The sequence below is a fragment of the Rhinopithecus bieti genome, unplaced genomic scaffold, assembly GCF_001698545.2.
Source record: "Rhinopithecus bieti isolate Rb0 unplaced genomic scaffold, ASM169854v2 scaffold_31548, whole genome shotgun sequence".
Taxonomy (NCBI): domain Eukaryota; kingdom Metazoa; phylum Chordata; class Mammalia; order Primates; family Cercopithecidae; genus Rhinopithecus; species Rhinopithecus bieti.
Window position 1 is genome coordinate 33849 of NW_016814470.1, and position 22092 is coordinate 55940.

General features: G+C 43.0%; 1 protein-coding gene across 2 annotated transcripts in view; it reads right to left on the reverse strand.

Moving 5' to 3' along the window:
* Positions 1 to 5212: 5212 nt before the first annotated feature.
* The window catches only part of LOC108514753 (thrombospondin type-1 domain-containing protein 4-like), a 201659-nt gene continuing 184779 nt past the window's right edge, over positions 5213 to 22092 (reverse strand). For both annotated transcript variants that reach the window (XM_017851208.1, XM_017851209.1), the window contains 2 exons: positions 5841 to 5964; positions 5213 to 5287 (listed from right to left, as the gene is read on the reverse strand). In XM_017851208.1, the coding sequence (XP_017706697.1) occupies positions 5251 to 5287; positions 5841 to 5964 (161 nt within the window). In that variant the 3' untranslated portion in view covers positions 5213 to 5250. The remainder of the gene's footprint in view (positions 5288 to 5840; positions 5965 to 22092) is intronic.

The following is a 22092-nucleotide window of genomic DNA, read 5'->3' on the forward strand; positions in this document are numbered from 1 at the left end:
TCTGGCCATAAAATGTTAACGTCACAAGACTTCAACTGGGGTTCAAATCCCAGGCATGCTGCAGTCTAACTTTGTGACCTTGGGCACCTGACTTCCCTGAGTTAAGGGAAGGATCAAATTAAGGGGCAAATTTGAAGACCAGGGGCAGAGTCCTTTTCTCCTTCTAGGATTCCTGATTCCATGGCTGGTGTTACTCCTGCATTTTACAGCCAAGAATATACACATAAACACATACCCATGTACACATACACCTCATCCTTTAAATAAGACTTACCATACCTTACATTTCTCTCTTATCCTCATAGTCATCTGACCGTGTAGGTATTTGTGGTGCCCATGAGAATGAATGCTGTTCGCAGATCTCCCACTACAGGCAATGAAATTGACCAAGGGCTCCAGCTGCTGTGCTCTGAAATCCATCACTGTAACTGTGTTGGGACCAGACTGCACTTCTCATGGGCTGGTTCCAGAGGCAACAGCAGAACCCAGCAGGGGTACTGAGACAAACCTATTCCTGGGAGACATAGGACTCCTCTGACAGCTGAGTTTGGCTGCAGGACTCCCTGATGGCATTGTGGACCCTCCTTGGCAATCTAGGACCCTTCCCTACAACTGCTCCTTCCTCTTTCCTTCAGTAGAGATCAGACTTGCATTGCTATCTGACCATTCTCCTAACCTGTTTCTTTTAATAAAATCCTGGAATGTACAGTCCTGTCTTGATGCTGCTTCTTGGAAGATGGTGACAAACAGAATTTTATCATGTCTGTATTACAGATGAGAAAGCTGAAGCTCAAGGGACAAATAGGCAACCCAATGTCACAGTGTTGCGGGGGCTGGCAAGGAATGCACTGTAATTCAATATTAGCTATTTGTGAATCAAAATGCCACAGAGGCCTCCCATTCCCTCCACAAAAAGTCCTGGAGACAGGCCCTGAGGTGTTCTCTGCGAAGCAGTATGCCTTTCCCCATTTCCCTAGGTCCTACAACTGACTAGTGGTGGGCCAAGATCAAAGCCTAGGTTTTCAGCATCTAAATCAGGGGTTCCTCCTCCCAGCCCACCATGCTCTGGGAGCCAGACTGCAGAGCAATCCCAGCTAGAGTGAAGCTCTGCAGCTCACCCTGCCCCACGGTGCCTGTGGAGCCACAGCAGGTTTTTGCATTTAGTTAGTGTCTGGAGACAATCATTTCATAAAAGTTAATCTGCTCTGGGCTGGAACCAGCTGAGACTGATAACTCCAAGTCTCCCCAAATGAGAACTTCAAATGCAAAGTCACATTTCTTCCCAGTGATCTTGGCCGCCTGAGACCCGACTACCTTCAGATGAAACCAGGCATTCATGTATCCACATCCAAATTTTCTTGGCCTACCCCAGCTGGAGATTTCAGAGCTGCTTCTTCAATGCCAGAAAAAGTAAGAGGAAGGGCAGCTGCCCCTCTGTCACCATCACAAGCCAAACACGCTCCCTCTGTACCTAGGTGGCTGGGGAGACGCCCAAACAGCACCTCAGGAAAACTAATCAACATTGTCCAAATGGCTGTAGCAGAAAACTAGAAAGGGAGACAAACAGCTTTGCCAGCCAAAGGCCACTGAGAGGAGCGCAGGAGAAAGGAGCTCAAAGCTCTGTCTACACCCGGGAGCCACACAGGTGGGAGAACAAATTAGCACAGCCTCCCTCCCTCCTCGACAAGGCCAGATCACCAATGGCACCCGGTAAACAGGTTAGTGTCCGTGTCACTCAAACCTCTGCTCTGTGTGTAGACTGGTGTCTGTTTTATTTGAAATTACTGACCAACCTAGTCTCTCTCTTACTCTTGGCAACCAACAGAGTGACGGACTCGTGACAGCAGCAGCAGAGGCAGAGAGAGAAAGTGAGAAAAAATGAGTGGGTTTATACAAGAGTATTGTACATCAGAAGGAACAGAGCACAGGACTGTTCTCTTCAACTGGGTCCTGGAAGAATTGAGAGGGGCAGGAAGGAAAGTGCTAATAGTGATTGAGGGGTTTACTGCATGCCAGACACTGCTAATGGATTTACATGCCTTATGTCATCTAATCCTCATAGTAACTATAGAAAGCTGATACTATTGTTATTACTTCCATTTTACAGAAGAAGAAACTGAAGTTCAGAATGGCAAAGCAACTTTCCCAAGGCTTCCCAACGAATCACAATCCTGGCCTGGATTTTAGCAGAGTTAGTGTAACTTGAGAGCTTCCTCTATTGACCACCACGATACACAATTCCCCATGTTTGTTGAATGCCTACTGTGTGCTACGTGTTTTAATTAATGACAACTGCATGCCATTCTTAGAATAGCTTTAGAAAGTACGTCATACCCATTTCTGAGGAGTGGGGACTGAGACTCAAAGATGAACTTAACAAAGGTCCTATAGCTAGGAAGTAGGGGAGCTCAGGTTGAAAGTACGTCTGAGTGACTCCACAAGACCATGAGGCCCTCCTCATAGGCACACCCAGGGCAGCTCCCACCTCTCCTCATTTGGCCCAGGAGGGCACAAGAGTAAACAATACTAGAACAATCATGGTGGTCTTTTTTTTTTTTTTCCTTTGGCGACAAGGTCTTGCTCTGTGGCCCAGTTTGGATCGTGCAATGGCGCTATCACAGCTCACTGAAGCCTCGACCTCCCAGGCTCAAGTGATCCTCCCACTCCATCTTCCCTAGTTGCTGGGACTACAGGCAAGTGCCACTATGCCTGGCTAATTTTTTTTTTTTTTTTTTTTTTGTAGAGATGAAGTTTCACCATGTTGCCCAGGCTGGTCTCAAACTCTTGGGCTCAAGCGATTCACCTGCCTTGGCCTCCTAAAGTGCTGGGATTATAGGCGTGAGCCACCGCACCCAGCCCATAGCAATAATGGAACACTGCCTGAGGATTTTCAATGTGCTAAGCACCCTTCATTTTATTGTTACCACAGCCCTGTCTGTGAGTGAGTGGCTTGACCTCAATTTCACGATGAGTAATTCGAGGCTTAGAAGGGCAGGGCACACGAGTCACCTGAGCAGAGCTGGCATCTCGGGAATGTCCAGCATACTGCCTGAGACATGACATCTCACAGGGGACAACAACGACTCCATCCTCTCCTTTCCACTCTACAGACATTCACCTTTTGGCTGAAGAAATTCTCTAATGCAAATTGTTAAGGAGGCAGCAAAGGATGTTTCAGGGTTTCATTTCTAAGCAGGTTTCCCTAAAAGAACCTTCTAGAAGTTATAGGCAATGTGGGTCACTCAAAGGTCTGGCAACCTTTCTCTCCAACTTGAACTTTCCTCAGGCTGAAGCCTCCCACATTCTGCCGCAGACATCCCAGGAAACGTCTCTGTCCTTTCAAGTCCGTGAGATTCCAGCCGAGGCCTGACCTCACACTCAGCCTGGCCCGCTCCCTGTCGCCAGGCAGCCAGTTCCTTGTTTTTCCTCCCATGATGATGGATACAACCTGTCAGGAAAGCTGGGAATATTTTTAGCTCCTAACTGATTTTTATCTAAATTTAACTCTGAGCCACAGCACAGCACCAGCAGACTTGCATCCGGAGGGCAGCCAACGTTTTCATGGCGACACATCACAACGGAGGCTTGGTATTTCTCAGATGCCCTGGCTCAGCTTGAAGCTAAAATAAGACAAACGGCTCTTTAGGAAAAGGATCTTGATCTTGTAGTACTGGAACCATCAGACTGTAGAGTTGGACAGAAACTTAGATTTACCCAACCTCCTCATTTTACAGATCAGGAAACTGAGGCCCAGCAAGCACAGGCCACTTGAACCGCAAAGCTCGGTCTTGTTTTTTTCACACCACCACATTGCCTCTAAGGAAAACAATGAGCAAATCAGATGGGACGTTTGCAGAGGGCCATAACTTTTTATTTTGTAAATCATAAAATCAAATGTTCTGGGTCATGGAGCCAACGCTGGTTGAACCCTGATCTCTAGTAAACAGTACCAACTGTCTGATTCAGCACATTTAGTAAGCCCATGGAAAGTGGACTTTTTCCAAGGTTCAGAGTCTAAAAAAAGTTCCAACTGAAACAATTCAGTAAGTCATTCTCTCTCGCCAGAATGCTGGCTCCTGGAGAGGGGGGCATTATCAGTTTGATTCACTGTTCTATCTCCGAAGCCTGGAATCACACCTGGAACACAGTGGATGCTTGATAAATATATATTGAATGGCAGACTGAATGAATGAACAAACAAATGAATAATTAGGAGGAACAGAATCATTAGGCCTGAACGACTGCTTGTAGGAAAGGGAGGGCAAAGTCACCAGCAAAATAAAGTGAGATTGTGCTTTTCCATTCTTTACCCATCAAGTTATGCAGAAATCGATATCTTCTAGGAATTAGATAAAATGTTCTGCATGGCCATACAATAAAAGGCAGATGGAGATTCCCAAGTGGCCACCATCATTCACACACTTGATTGAAGATTGGACTCAAAAGAAAAAGAAATAGAAGAACAATAAAAACAAGAAGCATGAAAATATAGTGTCCCAGCTGGGACCATGACCCAGAGAGTCATCATGGATCTCCCGGCAGAATGAAGCAGTGAACTAGAGGCCTCGCCTCTGAGCCAGCGTTTGAGAAAGGAGGACACAGCCTATTGTAAGGGAGGAAAGAGGGTGGCTTTACTTTTGTCCCATTCCTCACCTTAGTATCTTTGTGCGGAAAGAGGCCATCATTGCTACAGTACATTTAATTGAAAAATCACCATTCTTGCATAGACCCGACTGAATGAATACATTCTGAGGCTCAAATGATATCATGTGTCCTAGGCCCCACATTGTAACACATTTATTTTCACAAGCGGGTCACTATATATTATACAAAAGGTTGTATTTGTGTATATTTGAAGGCACATGATATGGGGAGTAGGGTGAAGCAAAAGGGGCAAGAGAAAAATCAGGATTTATAAAAAAGAAATCCAAATACAGCTTTATTTATTGAATGCCATATACATTCAGCATTGTGCTTTAAAGAATTTTTTTTTTTCCTGCAGTGGGTGGGGATGACGACAAGGGGATGGGGATTTCTAAAAGAAAGGAAATGACATTCAAAAAGTAAATAAAATAGAATTCTTGACTTCTTAGAGCTTTAACTTATTAGGAAGACAAGACAAACACAATGAAACATTCACAGATAAAATAAACATTATATATATTAAAACATAATAAAGCTTTAGTGAATTGGTTTTATAAAATGTGTGGTTCAGGGAATCCCAAGAAAGGAAGTTCTAGGTGGGTCAGGTCAGTCAGGGAAGGCTTCCCAAGGGAGGTTCCAGAACCTGGTGGAAGAAGGCTAAGGTTTAGTTGACAGGAGCTGTTTGAAACAGTGAGATTTGCCATAATGTATTTTACATGCGTATTATTAGAATTACTCAGGGGTGAGGAAAAAAAGATCCCAGTAAAAATCTTCGGACTTTTTTGGTTCTGGTTTTGATGTTGTCATAACCTATAGGTGTCCCCTGGACAAGCTATCTAGAGTTCTTGGAGATTTTTTTTGTTATTCTTTAATTAGCATCATACATAAAAGTCAAATGGGCTCTAATTTAGCATTTCCTCTGACTAATCTCTGACCTGGGCTTGGCATTTCAATAGCTGAGCCCCAATCACAAGAGGTTTGAAAAAAAAATTCCTAAGCAGTCAGTATTAACAGCCCATTGTACAAATGTGGAAATTGAGGTTTGCAATAATCACAAATCATGTAACCTTGTACTCTGACTTGAGTTCCAGGGAGGACTAGGACTGTGACATGTCCCACTTTTGAACTCCCTTAGAACATTCGCTGGACATTTCTGGTATCCAGGTTCCTCACATCCTTTTCATCCCCACACTCACCTCCTTCCTTCCACTGGGCTGTGAGCGCTACATGCAGACAAAATCAGTTTCTTGGCCATCTCTCTATAACCAGTGCCAGCCTCAGGACTGGTTGGCACTCGGTAAGTACTCAGGGACTGTTGAACTGAGGAATAAAGAGAAAGCTGATGGTCTTGCAATGCAAGGAAAAGGAGAATAGCATACTGGAGGTTACAGATAAGAGTCATTTTTCTGGATGAGAGAAATGATTACTGTACATGTATGAGGAGTTTCTTACAACACTGGGCATGACAAGTCAAATCTATATATAACCCATATCTTCAGCAAGAAGGGTTGGTTATATAAATTATCATATACTGGGAGCAAATTATATGAACAGGCATTTCTCAAAAGAAGATATGCAAATGGCCAACAAACATGAAAAAATGCTCTACATCACTAATCATCAGGGAAATGCAAATTAAAACCATAATGAGATACGTACATACTCCTGCAAGAATGGCCATTAAAAAGTCAGAAAACAATAAGTGTTGGCATGGATGTGGTGAAAAGGAAACACTTATACACAGCTGGTGGGAATGTAAATTAGTACAACCTCTATAGGAAACAGTCTGGAAATTGCTTACATAACTAAAAGTAGATCTACCCTTCCATCCAGCAATCCTACTAAGGGGTATCTACCCAAAGGAAAATAAGTCATTATGTCAAAAAGACACCTGCACATGTATGTTTTATTGCAGCACAATTCATGATAGGAAAGCTATGGAACCAACCTAAGTGTCCATAGGCCAGTGTTTGGATAAAGAAAATGTGGTATGTATACACCATGGAATAGTACTCAGCCATAAAAAAGGAGCAAAATAATGTCTTTGCAGCAACTTGGATGGAGCTGGAGGCCATTATTCCAAGTGAAGTAACTCAGGAATGGAAAACCAAATACTACGCTATGCTATGCTATGTGTACACAAAGGCATACAGAGTGATATAATCAACTATGGAGACTCAAAATGGGGAGGATGGGAGAGAGAGCAAAGAATTAAAAAAGTACATATTGGGTACAATGTACACTACTCAGGTGACAGGTGGGCTCAAATCTCAGACTTCACCACTCTACGATTCATCTACATAACCAAAAACTACCTGTACTCCAAAAGTGATTGAAATAAGAAAAATATTTTTAAAAAATTATTGCACACTCATATAATGAAATACTATAAAGCTGTATATGGTGCTATTGTGCATGCATTGTCAAAGAGCCAAACATTTGTTCTCGGGAGGTTAAAAAAAAAAAAACAGGTATCACAATTATTTGCTGCCTTCCAAAGGACCCCAGTATATAAACAGATACAGAGTATACCTGCGGTATTAACATTTCATGGTGGTATTCAAAAGGCTCCTATGGGAGCAGTAATGAAGAGAGGGTTGGGAAACAGTGCTGTAGTAGAATCATTCACAACAGAGACAGATGCTGAAGATGAGTGCTGCATGAGAAAAGCAGGTTACAGAGGTGCAACACAACTTTGGTAAAATGCATGCACACAAACACAATAATACACACACACACACACACACACACACAGAATGATACATTTATATCATGGGAAAACATGGAAACCATAATTGTAGTAGCATTCTTTGAATAGTGGGGTTGCAGATTATTTTTACTTTCTTCTTGCTTATCTGCATTCTCTAAAGTTGCTACCATAAATACATTCCTTATGAGAAAAACAACTCTGTGTGTGTGTTTCTAAGAGTCAGATCATTGCATTACTCTGGTGTTCTGCCAAAGGAATATATAGGCAGCCCTTGATTTTTGCTGCTTCATTCTCTATCTTTCTTCCTATCAATAAGCTTGTGTACTGCCACCTCAGGACACCCACTCAAGTTAATAAGGATCCATCCGCTCTGGCACCCACAGCTTTAAGCTCAAGACGACCCACCTGGAACCCAAACCCGCCTGCAGCTCTTCAACCAGTTTTGAGGGAACCTGAGAGAATGGAATAGGCTTTTCTACCTGCCCCCTTTTCACTCTGTCCTGCTGCGCTCCTCCTCAGCTCCTCACTGGCTCTCTGAACAGTCCCAGCTTCTTTTCAGTTGGCCTCAATGGCTTAAGCTCCTTCTTTCTCCTTTTCTAAGCTGCCACCATGTGTCTATTTCCTAGGCTTCCCCCTGCAAGGCTGGCCACAGGCAAACATGAGATTTCTGTGTTCTCTTCAAGACCTTTAATCTTTGGTTGTGGCAGTCAGCTTCTGAAACGGTCCCCAGCGATTGGTGCCTTCTCGTATCCATGCTTTTCGGCAGTCTCCTCACATACTGAATCTGCACTAGTCTGCATAACCAACAGAGAATGATGAAGTAAGCACTTCATAACTTTCAAGATGAGGTTAAGCATTAGGAGACTAGGTTTTTTTTGTTTTGTTTTGTTTTTTTAAGACAGGGTCTCACTCCAACAACCAGGCTTGAGTGCAGTGGCACAGTCATGGCTCACTGCAGCCTCATCCTCCCACCTCAGCCACTGGAGTAGCTGGGACTACGGGTGTGTGTTACCACGTCCAACTAATTTTTGGAGTTTTACTCGAGACTGAGTTTTGCCATGTTACCCAGGTTGGTCTTGAACTCCTGGGCTCAAGCGATCCCCCAACCTAAGCCTTTTAGGTGCTGGGATGACAGGTGTGAGCCACCATACCTGGCCACCACCCGGACTCTTTGATTGGCTGCCTTGAGGAAGGCCAGTCACCGTGTCAGGAGGACACTCAAGCAGCCTTGTGGAGAGGCCCACGTGGAGAGGAACTAAGGCCTCCTGCCCACAGCCAGCAACAGGGAGTGAGCCACTTTGGAAGTCCATCCTCCAGCGCCAGCCAACCTGACTGCAACCCCATGACAGACCCTGAACCAGAACCACCCAGCCAAGCCACTTCTCAATTCCTGACCTATAGAAACGTTTTAAGATAATAAATATTTGTTGCTGTTTTTAAGCCACTAGGTTTTAGAATAATTTGTTATGCAGTCATAGACAACGAATACATTTGTGTTTTTAGAGTTCTATTACCCCATACCAGGTGAAATAGACAAAATTTAAAATAGAAGGAAGTCACAAAGATTTAACAGGCCTAGTAAGTTTTTCTGATCTGTTCCTTGGACTAAATTTCCTCACTTTTTTCTGACACATTTTTCTGGATGGTTTTAATAACTAAATATCCTCCAGCAAGGGTTGAGTGTTGTCTAGTTTGCCCACCTACAGTCTTAGCCTCTCAGACACTTCAACTCATGGTAATCCTGTTTCCTAGCAAGCGAGTCAGCAGGTACAAATCAGGAGACCAAGGAGACATTTCCTCAAAGTTCCTAAAAAGTCACTGATCCCTTCCAGGTTAAATTCCGTAACACTGTATAAATGTCAATGAATTTTTAAAAACCATTATTAGGTGCATTTTAATGTACTCCAAGCTTGTTTTCAACTTAATTTGACCCACTTTTTTTTTTTTTCAAGTCTATGTGATCATTTTACTCAGTTCTACATTTGCCCTTTAGTTCTAATGGTCTTTGATTGTTGTTAATATTTGCAGTTGATGACTCTGGCTTTTATTTGTTTTCACTGCTTTTCGGGGTCTTAAGAAAGTAAAATTTTTTGCCCATATTGAATTGACTATAATATTTTAAGATTCTTTTAAATATTGCTCACATTAGCCCATTTGTTGTTTTAATAGGTCTTAAGTTGTTTCAGCTGTTTTTCAGTTAAATATTTTAACTTAAAAAAAACTGTCTGAAGTTATAGCATTTTAAGAATGCAATTACATTTATTTCAGGACTCTCACATTCATAACTGCTTTTAATATTTTAATAACTTAGTTATTAAATAAATCTATTCTTGGAATATGATTTCAAAATGCTGCAGGGAGGGGAAAACAATTTTAAAAGATTCTGTTAACCCTATGTTTTAAGAGAAGGCTGGCTGGGCGTGGTCGCTCACGCCTGTAATCTCAGCACTTTGGGAGGCTGAGGTGGGCAGATCACGAGGTCAGGAGATCGAGACCATTCTGGCTAACACGGTGAAACCCTGTCTCTATTAAAAATACAAAAAAATTACCCTGGCGTGGTGGTGGGCACCTGTAGTCTCAGCTACTCGGGAGGCTGAGGCAGGAGAATGGTGTGAACCCAGGAGGTGGAGCTTGCAATGAGCCGAGACCGCTCCACTGCACTCTAGCCTGGGCAACAGAGCGGGACTTCATGTCAAAAAAAATAAAATAAAATAAATAAATAAAAGAGAAGGCTGATACTAAAGCTTTTTCTTTTTTTTTTGGAGACAGAAACTCGCTCTGTTGCCCAAGCTGGAGTGCAATGGCGCCATCTTGGCTCACTGCAACCTCTGTCTCCCAGATTCAAGAGATTCTCCTGTCTCAGCCTCCCGAGTAGCTGAAATTATAGGCGCCTGCCACCATGCCCAGCTAATTTTTGTATTTTTAGTAGAGACGGGGTTTCACCATGTTGGCTAGGCTGGTCTCGAACTCCTGACCTCAGGTGATTCGCCTGCCTCAGTTTCCCAAAGTGCTGGGATTACAGGTGTGAGCCACCATGCCCAGCCTGATACAAAAGTTTTACAGAGGGAATACGTGAAGCTGCAGAAGATCTTGGGTCCAGCTCTGGTTATCTCAGTCAAATAACTGGCACATCACTGAGGCAGTCATTTCATCTCTGCTAGAGTAAGCTGATACATCTGTAAAACGGGGAATCATATGTTTTGGGTCAACTTTAGAAGGTTACAAGGCAGCTGTTAGGACAGCAATTCTGATCTTCCCAATACACTCTTATTTGTTTAAATGTTTTAACGTTTATTTTCAAAACAAATTTTATCTTGCCATGGAATATGGAAAAGCTACATCACTTTCCATGGATAAAAAGTTATAGTAAAATAAATACAAAAGAAAATGAAACAATGTTATTAAATCCTAGCTAGACACAATTGAAGACTAGCTCAATTTGAGAATTGTTAAAGACATAACTAGCACAACACCTTCCTTGATGTTGAAAAAAAAGATGTATGGAGTTGAAAGAGAACTGAAAAAGGAATGACTTTCTCATTCTAGGATTCAGTGTTATTTGATGCGGTTTCTTGGTTCCACTAAATCAAGGGACAAGCAGTATGAGTCCCACATTTTTTAAAAAGCTTTCGTGAGGAAAGATATGGATGGAGCAAAAAGTTTGATCATGTTCCAGGAACAGGCTTTCTTGGACTACTTAGATCTTTTTTTTCCCACATGTTGTCTGTCTCTTTACCAATCTAAGGTGGGCTACATTGTATGAAAAGGCCAAAAATGTGAGCTAACCCATTTTAAGTCTTAGTAACATCTGGGACCTTTAGGAGAAGGAAATAATTTGTGATCCAAAGGAGAATTCAGCTTGCTGGAAGCTGGTATCCCCATGGAAAAAGGAAAATGGACCTGCTCGTGGGAAGGGGAGTTGCTGTAATATGGAGATGTTCAGAAGATTATAAATAACTTTGAGGTTGTTTTAGTGTGAGTTAACTTGTGGTCTTTAGTACATTCCAAATATACAAAGATGTTTTATGAGTTTACAACTTATACAAAACATAAGGCATTATGGAATTGTACCATTAAACTGTGAAGTGGTTATCATGAGTGACTGCACAATGATCCTCACACAGTTCACCCTGATGGGGGAAGAGGACTCATCCAGTCCAACTTTAGGAACCAGAAGTTCACCTAGGGGTGACCCGGTGGACTCTGGGCTCAGTAAACATGAATCTGAGTCAGCATTTCCCTAAGCATATTCTCAAGAATGTTACTGCCAAGAGATCTAACAACAACAACAACAATTTAAAAACGGTTCTATGATCCTTTTGCTGGAGTCTAGTTACTATACCCTCCTGCTGAAGATTTATAATTCATGTCAGCACAGTAAGAGCTCTGATAACTCCTGTAATAAAGAATTTGCTTACCTTTGCTTCATCACGTGTTTGTAACACTTGTTGGCCAAATAAACAGTCATCAATAACCTAGCAAAACTCATATTCAGGACCATTCTAACTGACTTTTAACAGGGCAGCACCACCAACAGGGCAATTTAGAATCAAAACAAAGCAAAACACTGAGTTCTATTTTCTTAAATACTTTAAGGAAGAGTGGATTTATCTGGAATTAACTTAAAAGAGTATTTGCTGAAGATTTCAAGATGGATTTTTGGACATTTTAAAGAGATTTTAGAATCCTTGTTTGATGTCAACATTGTAGTGTTCCCCATTTCCTTGATTAGACATAGCAGAAGTGTCCTAAGGTGATCAGTCCTGATCATGGTGTGCTGGAAACAGGCCTGGAACAAATGTCATCAAATGTGATCCCTTAAGAGAAGTATGTTGCAAGCACCAATGTCCAGCACAAGCATAAATTGTTACTTCCAGGAGATCTGGTTCTAAATCAAGTTCTGCCATTAACCAACATTATGACCTAGGGCATGATCATCTACATTTTGAAGATAAGGAAACTGAAACTCTGAGAAATACAACAAATTATCCAAAGCTAAACCCCAAGCTAGGAGAATCATACTGCACCCAGGGCCAGGGCTCCGGCTCTCAGCTCAGTGTTCTCTTCACTGCTGTACTCTGCCTCCCCAGCCCTCCTGCCTCTCAGGTTCACACTTGGGATCATCTGACTCTTCTTCAGGTAACCTGGATGTCTGTGCTCCTTCTGTACTAAGTCTTAGATTCATTGCTCCTGCTTCCCCTAGGATCTTCATTCCAGTCATTTCCAACCCAGAATGAAATGATCCAGTGTGGTTCTGGCCCTTCTGATTGCTGATGGGCTGAGTCCCAGCCTCAGCTATAGGCCCCTGGTTTGTGTTGGTCTGAATCACCTTAACAACTCTTGACCCATCAATGACTGTGGCCAAACCCTGAGTGCCTCCAAGAGGCTTTAGCTTTTCCCATTAGGATACTTATTCCAGGAGCCTTTATGTTGGGCTAGGAACTTAATGACTAAAGGACAAATAGTGGCTCCTTCCCACTAAGATTCCATCTCTCAGTGTGATAAAGGAACAAAGGTCCCAGGTGTAGAAAACACCGAACTAACTCCACTTCAAACCATGCTCCATCCTATGCCTACTGCCACTCCCTGGCTCTCTGTCTCTACTCCTGACACCCTCGGCCTTCATTCTGGTGGTCATCCATGCTGCCTCTGTCCTAGTCTGTGGTGACTTTGGAGGCTCAGTTGTCTTGAATCTGTCTTCCCAAATTCACTGCCTTATCTCTGGCTCATGGCATGCCTCCTGGGAAGGAACTGGGACTGTTCTTCATGAACTTCCCCCAAAGGCAGACCAAGCAGATTAGGAACATGTAACTACATGCTCCCTGAATCCTTTTTCCTTTCCCTACTGCCCCCTCAAAAGCACTGGTAGGTGGGTGTTGGGCAAGAAGCACCATCCTCCTGGGCATATAAATTCTAAGCTCCACCACCTCCTCCCTTAATAAAACAGCAGTGAGGATCACAAGGGACACTGACACTTACTCAGCCCTGACCAAATACCAGGCATTTGCTAACCAACTGTGTTAGGTAGTGTATCTCATTTAATGCCATGAGAATTCTATGAAGGTAGGTATTATGAATTTCTCCATGTTTACAGATGTGGAAAATAAAGCTGGAAGAAGTTGAGCAATTTGTCAAATGTAAATACTAAGTAATGGATCCAGGATTTGAAACCAGACCATTCCCAGTCCTCAATTATCCCACTGTCCCCCTACACAGGCAGCCTCTTCCTTGGAATCATATGAAAAAACAAACTTCCCAAAGGGTACATTTTGCCTTCTGATATGGTTTAGCTCTCTGTCCCCACCCAAATCTCACCTTGAATTGTAATAACTTCCATATATCGTGGGAGGGACCTAGTGAAAGGTAACTGAATCATGGGGGTGTGTTTTTCCCCTGCTGTTCTCATGATAGTGAATAAGTCTCATGAGATTTGATGGTTTTATAAAGGGCAGTTCCCCCTCACACGCTCTCTTGGCTGCCGCCATGTGAGACATGCCTTTGTTCCTCCTTCACCTTCTGCCATGACTGTGAAGCCTCCCGAGCCATGTGGAACTAAGTCCATTAAACCTCTTTTTCTTTACAAATTACCAGCCTTGGGTATGTCTTTATTAGCAGGGTGAGAATGGACTAATACACCATCTTCAAAAACATTCTACCCTGTGTACACAGAAATGGGTTCACAGGAGACAACATCCTTTTTCCTTTTATGGCTACTCCTCACTTCTAATGCTCTCCATCACAAATATGTTTCAGAGATTAAGGGATTGGAGGTTTAGTCGCTTGTATGTTGACTATTTTAAACACCAATATCCAGCTCTGAAAATTCTCCCTCTGCAGTTTATTCAGACTATTATTATACAAAGCAAACACTTAGGCAATCTAATCTGTCTAAACATTTATATCCCACCCAATCTTTTTAAAACTTTGGGCTCTGCCAAGCACTTTCTAAAGAACCTTGAAAGGCAGTTCCCATGGCTCATTTTGTGTCACATGAAAATATAAATGTCAGCATTGACAATGGTTTATTAGGTCCCACTGACAACTACAAAGTATAATACATTGGTATTTTCCCAACATGGGCTCAGTCCTCAGATTTCGGCCCTAATATCCACTACATTTGTGTTCTCAGAACTTCACTGAGATGCTTGGACCATTAATCTTCCAGCCAGATCCTGTTGCTTGTTGGGGGCCCAGCCTTCCCCAGGTCCAGGGAGCCCCACTCTGGTCAGCTGCTGGAACTGAGGAAGCTTGCCCCAGGTTCAGTTGTATCTAGGCCTTCAGCCACCAAGCCAGGCCTGGAAGCACGACGGGTCCCCCTCCCTAGCAGCAATGGGCCTAGGGCCTAGGTTGGTGTGTAGTATATTTAAGGAACCAAAATGACACCTAGACCTCTGTAGAGTGACAGTTTTGTATCACTCACCCTAAATAAAGGTAGACTTGCCCTTGGCCTACCAATTCCACAAAAGTGGACCAATCGCCATAATGCCTTGGGGATACCTTCAACATTGTAAAATAGGTGACTGAAGATGTCCCATCAGTATTGTCTTAACGTAACCCCTTGGTTGGAGTAGGGGGGGTTAAGGTTTGTCAGTGTTTATTTGTTTTGAAAAGATGAGTTTAGGTTTAGATGTACGTAATTGGAAGTAAAGTTGAGCTATTAAAGGCGGGGCTGTTTAGCAGAAGTTGGAGATGTGAGAATGAAGACCAGAAGAGAGCGCAGTAATGGCAACAGACATAAACGCCTGTTTCAGCTTAATCAAGTGGTATGTGACTTCAGTCATAGCCAAGAGCCTGTTTTGCAAGCAGATTTCCATACAGGCTAACAGGGATAACTCTGAAGTTATCTCCAACTCCTTACTCTGCTCATACCCACTGAACCCAAAAGTCTTACTAAGATTTCTTCTATAATTTCTATTTTACTTCTCATTCAACTTGACTTCTAATTTGAAAGTCATCCTACATTCACTTTTGAGGATGAGGTTATATATATACACACACACATATATACACACATATACACATATATACACACACATATATATACACACACACAGTCATTTGTTATTAATCAGTACATTTTACTACTAAGAATGTAGAAGGACAATTTTTTTTTGTGGTGGCGAGATACAATCTAATATATTTTTATTCCTTGTGTTCCTACTTCCCTAAATCTCTCCACCTCCTGAAACTGAAGCATCTACATCCTCCTTCACAGCAAGGACAGATAACAACTTTGAACAAGGGAGTCATTCCTAATCCCGAAAGTTTAAAATAGTGTTTTCTAAATTCCTAGTCTAGAGACTTATCTGCAAACAAAGCCTGCCCCCTCCAACCCTCAGTAACAATAATCAGGCTTTGTTCAAAATAAAATAAAATATATATATTTGTCGGTTTCAAGGAGGCAGAGCCTGGAGGACTGACCAGAGGACACAGCTGACCTCCTAGCCTGGGTGCTTTGTTTCCCATTTGCAACTCTGGGAGAAGACCACCCCCTGTGTGCCCTACATCAACAAGAGCTGGCCATGGTGGAGTAGAGAAGACAAAATGTCATGCAGGCTTTGAAATATCTCCCTGGTTTCCCACAGCCTAGAGAGAGGTGAACCAGGAGCTCATGCATGGCTCAGTTTCGTAATAAAAGTGTGAAGGGGGTCTGTGGATGATTAAAAGTCCAGGTTTTGGGCAAGACTGGCTGAAAACCAAGGCAGGGATGGTCACCAGCTGCACAATTAGAGCCAGCCCAAAGCACAGGTGAATGCAGGTATATCAGCCAGAGACGAGGAGATGAAGGCAGGCAGCCTAGGCCATGCTGGGAGGACAAAGGGCACCTCTAGGATGCCAACAAGGACCCAGAGGGCAGAGAGTGTACTTAACAGTCCTCCCTGTTACCACTGCCATCAACATACTCCTGATTGCAGAGGTCATCCTGGGGAGTGGGGGCAGGAGGCAGAGAACCCCAGGTGGAAAATAGCCCTGGAGCTTGAATTAACTATGAGCCTGAATCTTTAGAAAAATTATCCCCAGAAAACTGTTTTAAACTAGATAAGAGAGTGAAAGTATGAGAATATTTGAAAGTTTAAGTTTATATTCTACTGTCTTTGAAAATAAGACACAATAAGTTATGTTTGTTTAAAATAGAAATATTTTTAAAGTAATCGTTCTCTTTATTTGAGTCTATTGCAGAAATTTAAAACCTGCTGCAAGAGGTGTGTTTAGCATTCAAAATATCTAACCTGCACTACAGCACACTGAACCCAAGGTGTGGCGATACCTGGATCACAACTTTGTGATACAAATAATAAGATTATGTTGTAGGCATGGTTTCTCTGAGGCTGAAAGCACAACTACTTTTCTCTTTCAAAAGAATAAAAATGGCCAGGCGTGGTGGGTGGCTCATGCCTGTAATCCCAGCACTTTGGGAGGCTGAGACAGATGGACCATCAGAGGTCAGGAGTTCAAGACCAGCCTGACCAACATGGTGAAACCCCATCTCCACTAAAAATACAAAAATTAGCTGGGCGTGGTGGTGCACACATGTAATCCCAGCTACCCGGGAGGCTGAGGCAGGAGAATCACTTGGACCGAGGAGTCGGAGGTTGCAGTGAGCCGAGATCACGCCACTGCACTCCAGCCTGGGTGACAGAGTGAGATTTCACCTCCAATAAAAAAAAAAAGAATAAAAATATAATATTTTCTTATAGTAACTTATCAAAATTGATATTACTAGGCTAAGTTTCGAGATAAGTTCTTTCAGCCTAAATCAAACAAAAGAAAAAAATCAAGGTATAATTCAACCTCTTTCTCAATAAACTGTAACTGTTATTAAACCTTTAAAAAAGGCTATAATCACATGGCTAAAATGATCTTTTCCAACTCACTCAGAAACACTTCTTAGGATAAACATTCTCAAACCACTGAGAAAAGCCGCAAGACTTTCAGCACATTTGCGTTCAAAGCCCCTCTGGACAGAAGAATTCCTCCAATAAAAGCCTTCCTATGCCTCATCATCTGTACAGAGCATTGGAACTAATTAACTGAAAAGATGGCTTTAATCTGCTTTAGGAGCTCGTGCCATGTTTTTTTCTAACTACCTAAGTCCTCATTCTAATAGGAACAATTGATGCCAGTAATGATACCAGCAATAGCATGAAAGCTATGGAGAGCCCCCAGTCGCTACAAACCTGCAGAGATGGAGGGAGCCGACAAGCCACAGCCAGCAGGTCAGCTGCTTTGGGGGAGGGGTAAGTATGAAAAAATCAAAAAGTAACAAATGACATGCTTCTCCTAAGAAACACTTTTATGAAAAGCAGACTCTCTCCTTCCCTCAAAGCAGTATTTTTAAGATTTTGAAATAGTCTATATATTAAAACTAATTTTACATAGGTAAACATGTGCCATGGTGGTTTGCTGCACCTACCAACCCATGACCTAGGTATTAAGCCCAGCATGCATTAGCTATTTGTCCTAATGCTCTCCCCTGACCCTCCCTCAACAAGCTCCAGTGTGTGTTATTCCCAAAAATAAAAATACCAAAAAATAAAATAAAAAAGTACCAGAGCTTAATCCCAGCACTTTGGGAGGCCGAGATGGGCAGATCACGAGGTCAGGAGATCGAGACCATCCTGGCTAACACGGTGAAACCCCGTCTCTACTAAAAAACACAAAAAACTAGCCAGGCAAGGTGGCGGGCGCCTGTAGTCCCAGCTACTTGGGAGATTGAGACAGGAGAATGGCGTAAACCCGGGAGGCGGAGCTTGCAGTGAGCTGAGATCCGGCCACTGCACTCCAGCCTGGGCCACAGAGAGAGACTCCGTCTCAAAAAAAAAAAAAAAGTACCAGAGCTCCTTGAAGAAATGGCTGATTTGATAACTGGGGCAGGGAATACCCAAGTTGAACCTGGAGCATCTTGTAGTGCCAGAGAGTAAGGAAGTACTAAACACATGTGCACACACACACACATATGTGAGCACATGCACGTACACACACAGAATGACGGGGTTGTGCCAAAGGGATACCAGAGGCCAACTCAATTCAGTGACTAAGGCTTTAACAATTTGAGCAATAAATAAAGTAGAAGTGAACTGTAGCCTAAAGTATAAAATAAATATCCATGAGTCCATACTGATATCAATAAATAAATGATACTGATATAAATAAGCACATAGGGAAAAACCCTAATTTTATCATACATCTACTTATTCATTCCAATGAAATATTCATTAAGTGCTGTTATATGCCAGGCACTGTTCCAGCGAGTGAAGATGTGGCAGTGAACAAGACAGAGGAAGTCCCTGCTCTCGCAGAGCTTTCATTCTAGGGGAATAAATAAACCAACTCCAAAAATTTCAGATACTTGAGTGGTGAGGTATGACAGTGAAGGTCTCTTGCAGGAGGGGACAATCAGAAGGGGGGCCTGAATAATAAGGAGGAAGCCATAGGAAGATCTGGGGGTCAGAACATTCCCAGAAGCACGAAGAGCAAGTGCAAGGGCCCTGTGGGGCGGTGGGGAAATGGGGAGAGGGAACCAGAGTCGTGCTAGAGTGGAGTGAGAAAAGGCAGAGGAAGTTATGAGGCCAGAGGTAACTGACCATGTGTGGCTTGGCAGGTTATATGAGTTTTCTAGGGCTGCCATAATGAAATATCACAGAGTGGGTGGCTTAAATAACAGAAATTTATTTTCTCAGTTTTGGAGGCTGGAAGTCTAAGATCAAGGTGCCTGCAGGAGTGGTTTCCTTCAAGGCCTCTCCTCGGCTCACAGATGGTCAACCCCCTGTGCATATGCAGCCCTGGTGTCTCTGCATGTCATAATCTCCTCTTCTTAAAAGGACACTAGTCAGATTAGGTTAAGACCCACCCTGACAGCCTCATTTTAACTCAATTACCCTTTTTTTTCTCTCTCTCTTGAGACGGAGTCTTGCTCTGTAACCCAGACTGGAGTGCAGTGGTGTGATCTCGGCTCACTGCAAGCTCCGCCTCCCAGGTTCAAGTGATTCTCCTGCCTCAGTCTCCCGAGTAGCTGGGATTACAGGCAGCCTCAATTACCTCTTTAAAGATCTTATTTCCAAATACAGTTACAATCTGAGGTACTGGGATCTAGAGCTAAACATGAATTCGAGGGGGATACTATTCAGTCCCTATAACAGAGGGCAGGGAAAAAAGAGAACTCTGGATTTTTCTGAAGCACAACAGGAAGGCCATGGAGGGTCTGCAGTAGGACAGTGTCACAAAAGATAACTGCCTATGGTGCTGTGTGGAGCATGGGCTATTGGGAGGGGTTAGTAGGAGCGAAAGCCAGAGGCCAGGTGCGAGGGTGGCTGCAGCTGCCCAGCTGGAGACAATGGGGTATGTACTAGGGTGACAGCATGAAGATGGAAAGAGGAGGACAGATATAGGGCATGGGAAGAAGAAAAGACAGGATCTGCTGATGGACTGAAGAGGGACGAGAGAAAGGCTATTCTTCAGGATGACTCCCGAGCATTTGGCTTGAGCAATGGGTAGATGGTGGTGCCATTTACCGAGGTGAAAACAGATGTTATTATATGATACACACGGATAAAAGGGAAACATGATATCAACATACAACGCTAGGTTTGTCATCTGTAAGTCTAGAAAGAGGACATGTGGAAGTGGAAGGCAAGGCTCAGTGCACAGTTAGAAAGTGAAGCAGCAACTGTACTATGAAACCCCAGGATCAGACAAAGAGGGACAGGGAGCACATCACTCCTCTAATTAGTTCAAAGAATGTCTTGGAAGAGGCTGGATTCTAAAAGCTGTTCAAATGATGCACCCATGCCAGAGAATGTCGGATGTCTTCCAAAACCCATTATCTTCCAAAACAATAGACTTTTTAGCTGAGCTTATGGCTATCCCCTTCTAAGATGACATTTCCAGGCCTTCCTTGAAGCTAGGTGTTGCCAGTGGGGTGCATTTCTGGCCAGTGCATTGTAAATAGAGGTGGCCTATGACAACTTCCTGGAAATCTATGTTAACAAACAGCAGGTCTATGGCCTTTGCTCATTGTCCTCCCTTTTTATTCTCTATCCGTATGAAATTGAAATACGATGGTTGGAACTTTGACGGCCTCTTGGAATGTTAAAATTAGGACCGAACCCAAGGGATAGAAGAGTAAGAAATTGGAAGGCTCCAGGCCCTGAGGACTCTGTGGAGTACAGTCACCTTTAATCCACTTCTGTCATGTTTAAGTCACTTTATTTTGGGTCTCTGCTACTTAACACTGAACTAAATCTGAGTGGATACAATAAGCTAGGTAATAACGGGCACATGGTGGGGAGATGTTGGGGCTCAGTAAATAATACCCCAAAACAAAGACCTCAGAAGTAAAAGGTTTTCTCTGACATTCTCCTGCCCTACTGTCTCTCAGTCCCATTCTCTACCAAGGCTAGACAGAGAAACTGAATCCCTCTTCTCCCAGGTGGGTCACAGAAACCAGAACCTCTTTTCCCCAAAGCCAACCATAAAACCTAAAAATACATCTCTAACTTTCCCAATGGCTTTCTGTGTAAAAACTGGCCACAAAGAAATTATCTGACCTACCTTGTTTCACAGTCATAAGAACCCCACTCCATTCAAGAGAAGGTCCTACCCACACTCAGAAGGAATGAATGCAAGCTTAGAGAAGCCAAGAAGAATCTAGACAGGCAGGCCCTGCTGAGTTTCCCTTCAGTCTATTAGCATTAGATCATATCCTTTTAGTCAACCATGTTTCTACATGGCTGTCCATACTTTGTTGAACCTAAGCATAAAAATGGATACTTTAAAAATATGGACACTTTTCCCTATATCTTTAAGTCTTCGTTCTGAAGGCTCCTATGTACACATTTCCCCAATTAATCTGGCTTTTGTGAGCTGATTTCTCAGTGAACCTTCAGAAGGCAAAGGGGAAGTTTCCTTGGCCCCCCCAGAGACATTTACATATGTTCCAGGCATCCTTTCAACTTAGTGATAAACTGGATTCTAATGGATCTCTCCTAGTCCCATAGCATAAGAGAATCATAAGGTCTGTGTTGATTTTCTAAAATGAAATTATGCTAAAAGATAGATAGGTAGGTAAAATAATAAAAGCAGAAGTACTTGAATTAGAGGAGGCAGGGTATCAAGGACCACAGTATGAAAACCACCTAAATGACAGTGATGCTAGCATTATCCAACTGATAGCTTTCTATGGTATGCCAGCTGACATCCTTCCCCAACCTTTTAGGAGTTGTATGAATAATACATATTTGCAGGGTGAAGACAAGCTGTATAGGTGGAGAGCCATCAATGCTGGGTGTCCATCTGGAGTACATGAGGTAGGGAGGAAAGCAGCAGAGGTCAGCACTGGGGCTGTTTCAGGCAGCCCATATTCTCTGTGTAACACGGCCTGCATGCCACACCTTCCTCTGTCAAGTATATCTTTTTTTTTTTTTTATACTTTAAGTTCTAGGGTACATGTGCATAACGTGTAGGTTTGTTACATATGTATACTTGTGCCATGTTGGTGTGCTGCACCCATCAACTCGTCAGCACCCATCAATTCGTCATTTATATCAGGTATAACTCCCAATGCAATCCCTCCCCTCTCCCCCCTCCCCATGATAGGCCCCGGTGTGTGTTGTTCCCTTTCCCGAGTCCAAGTGATCTCATTGTTCAGTTCCCACCTATGAATGAGAACATGCGGTGTTTGGTTTTCTGTTCTTGTGATAGTTTGCTAAGAATGATGGTTTCCAGCTGCATCCATGTCT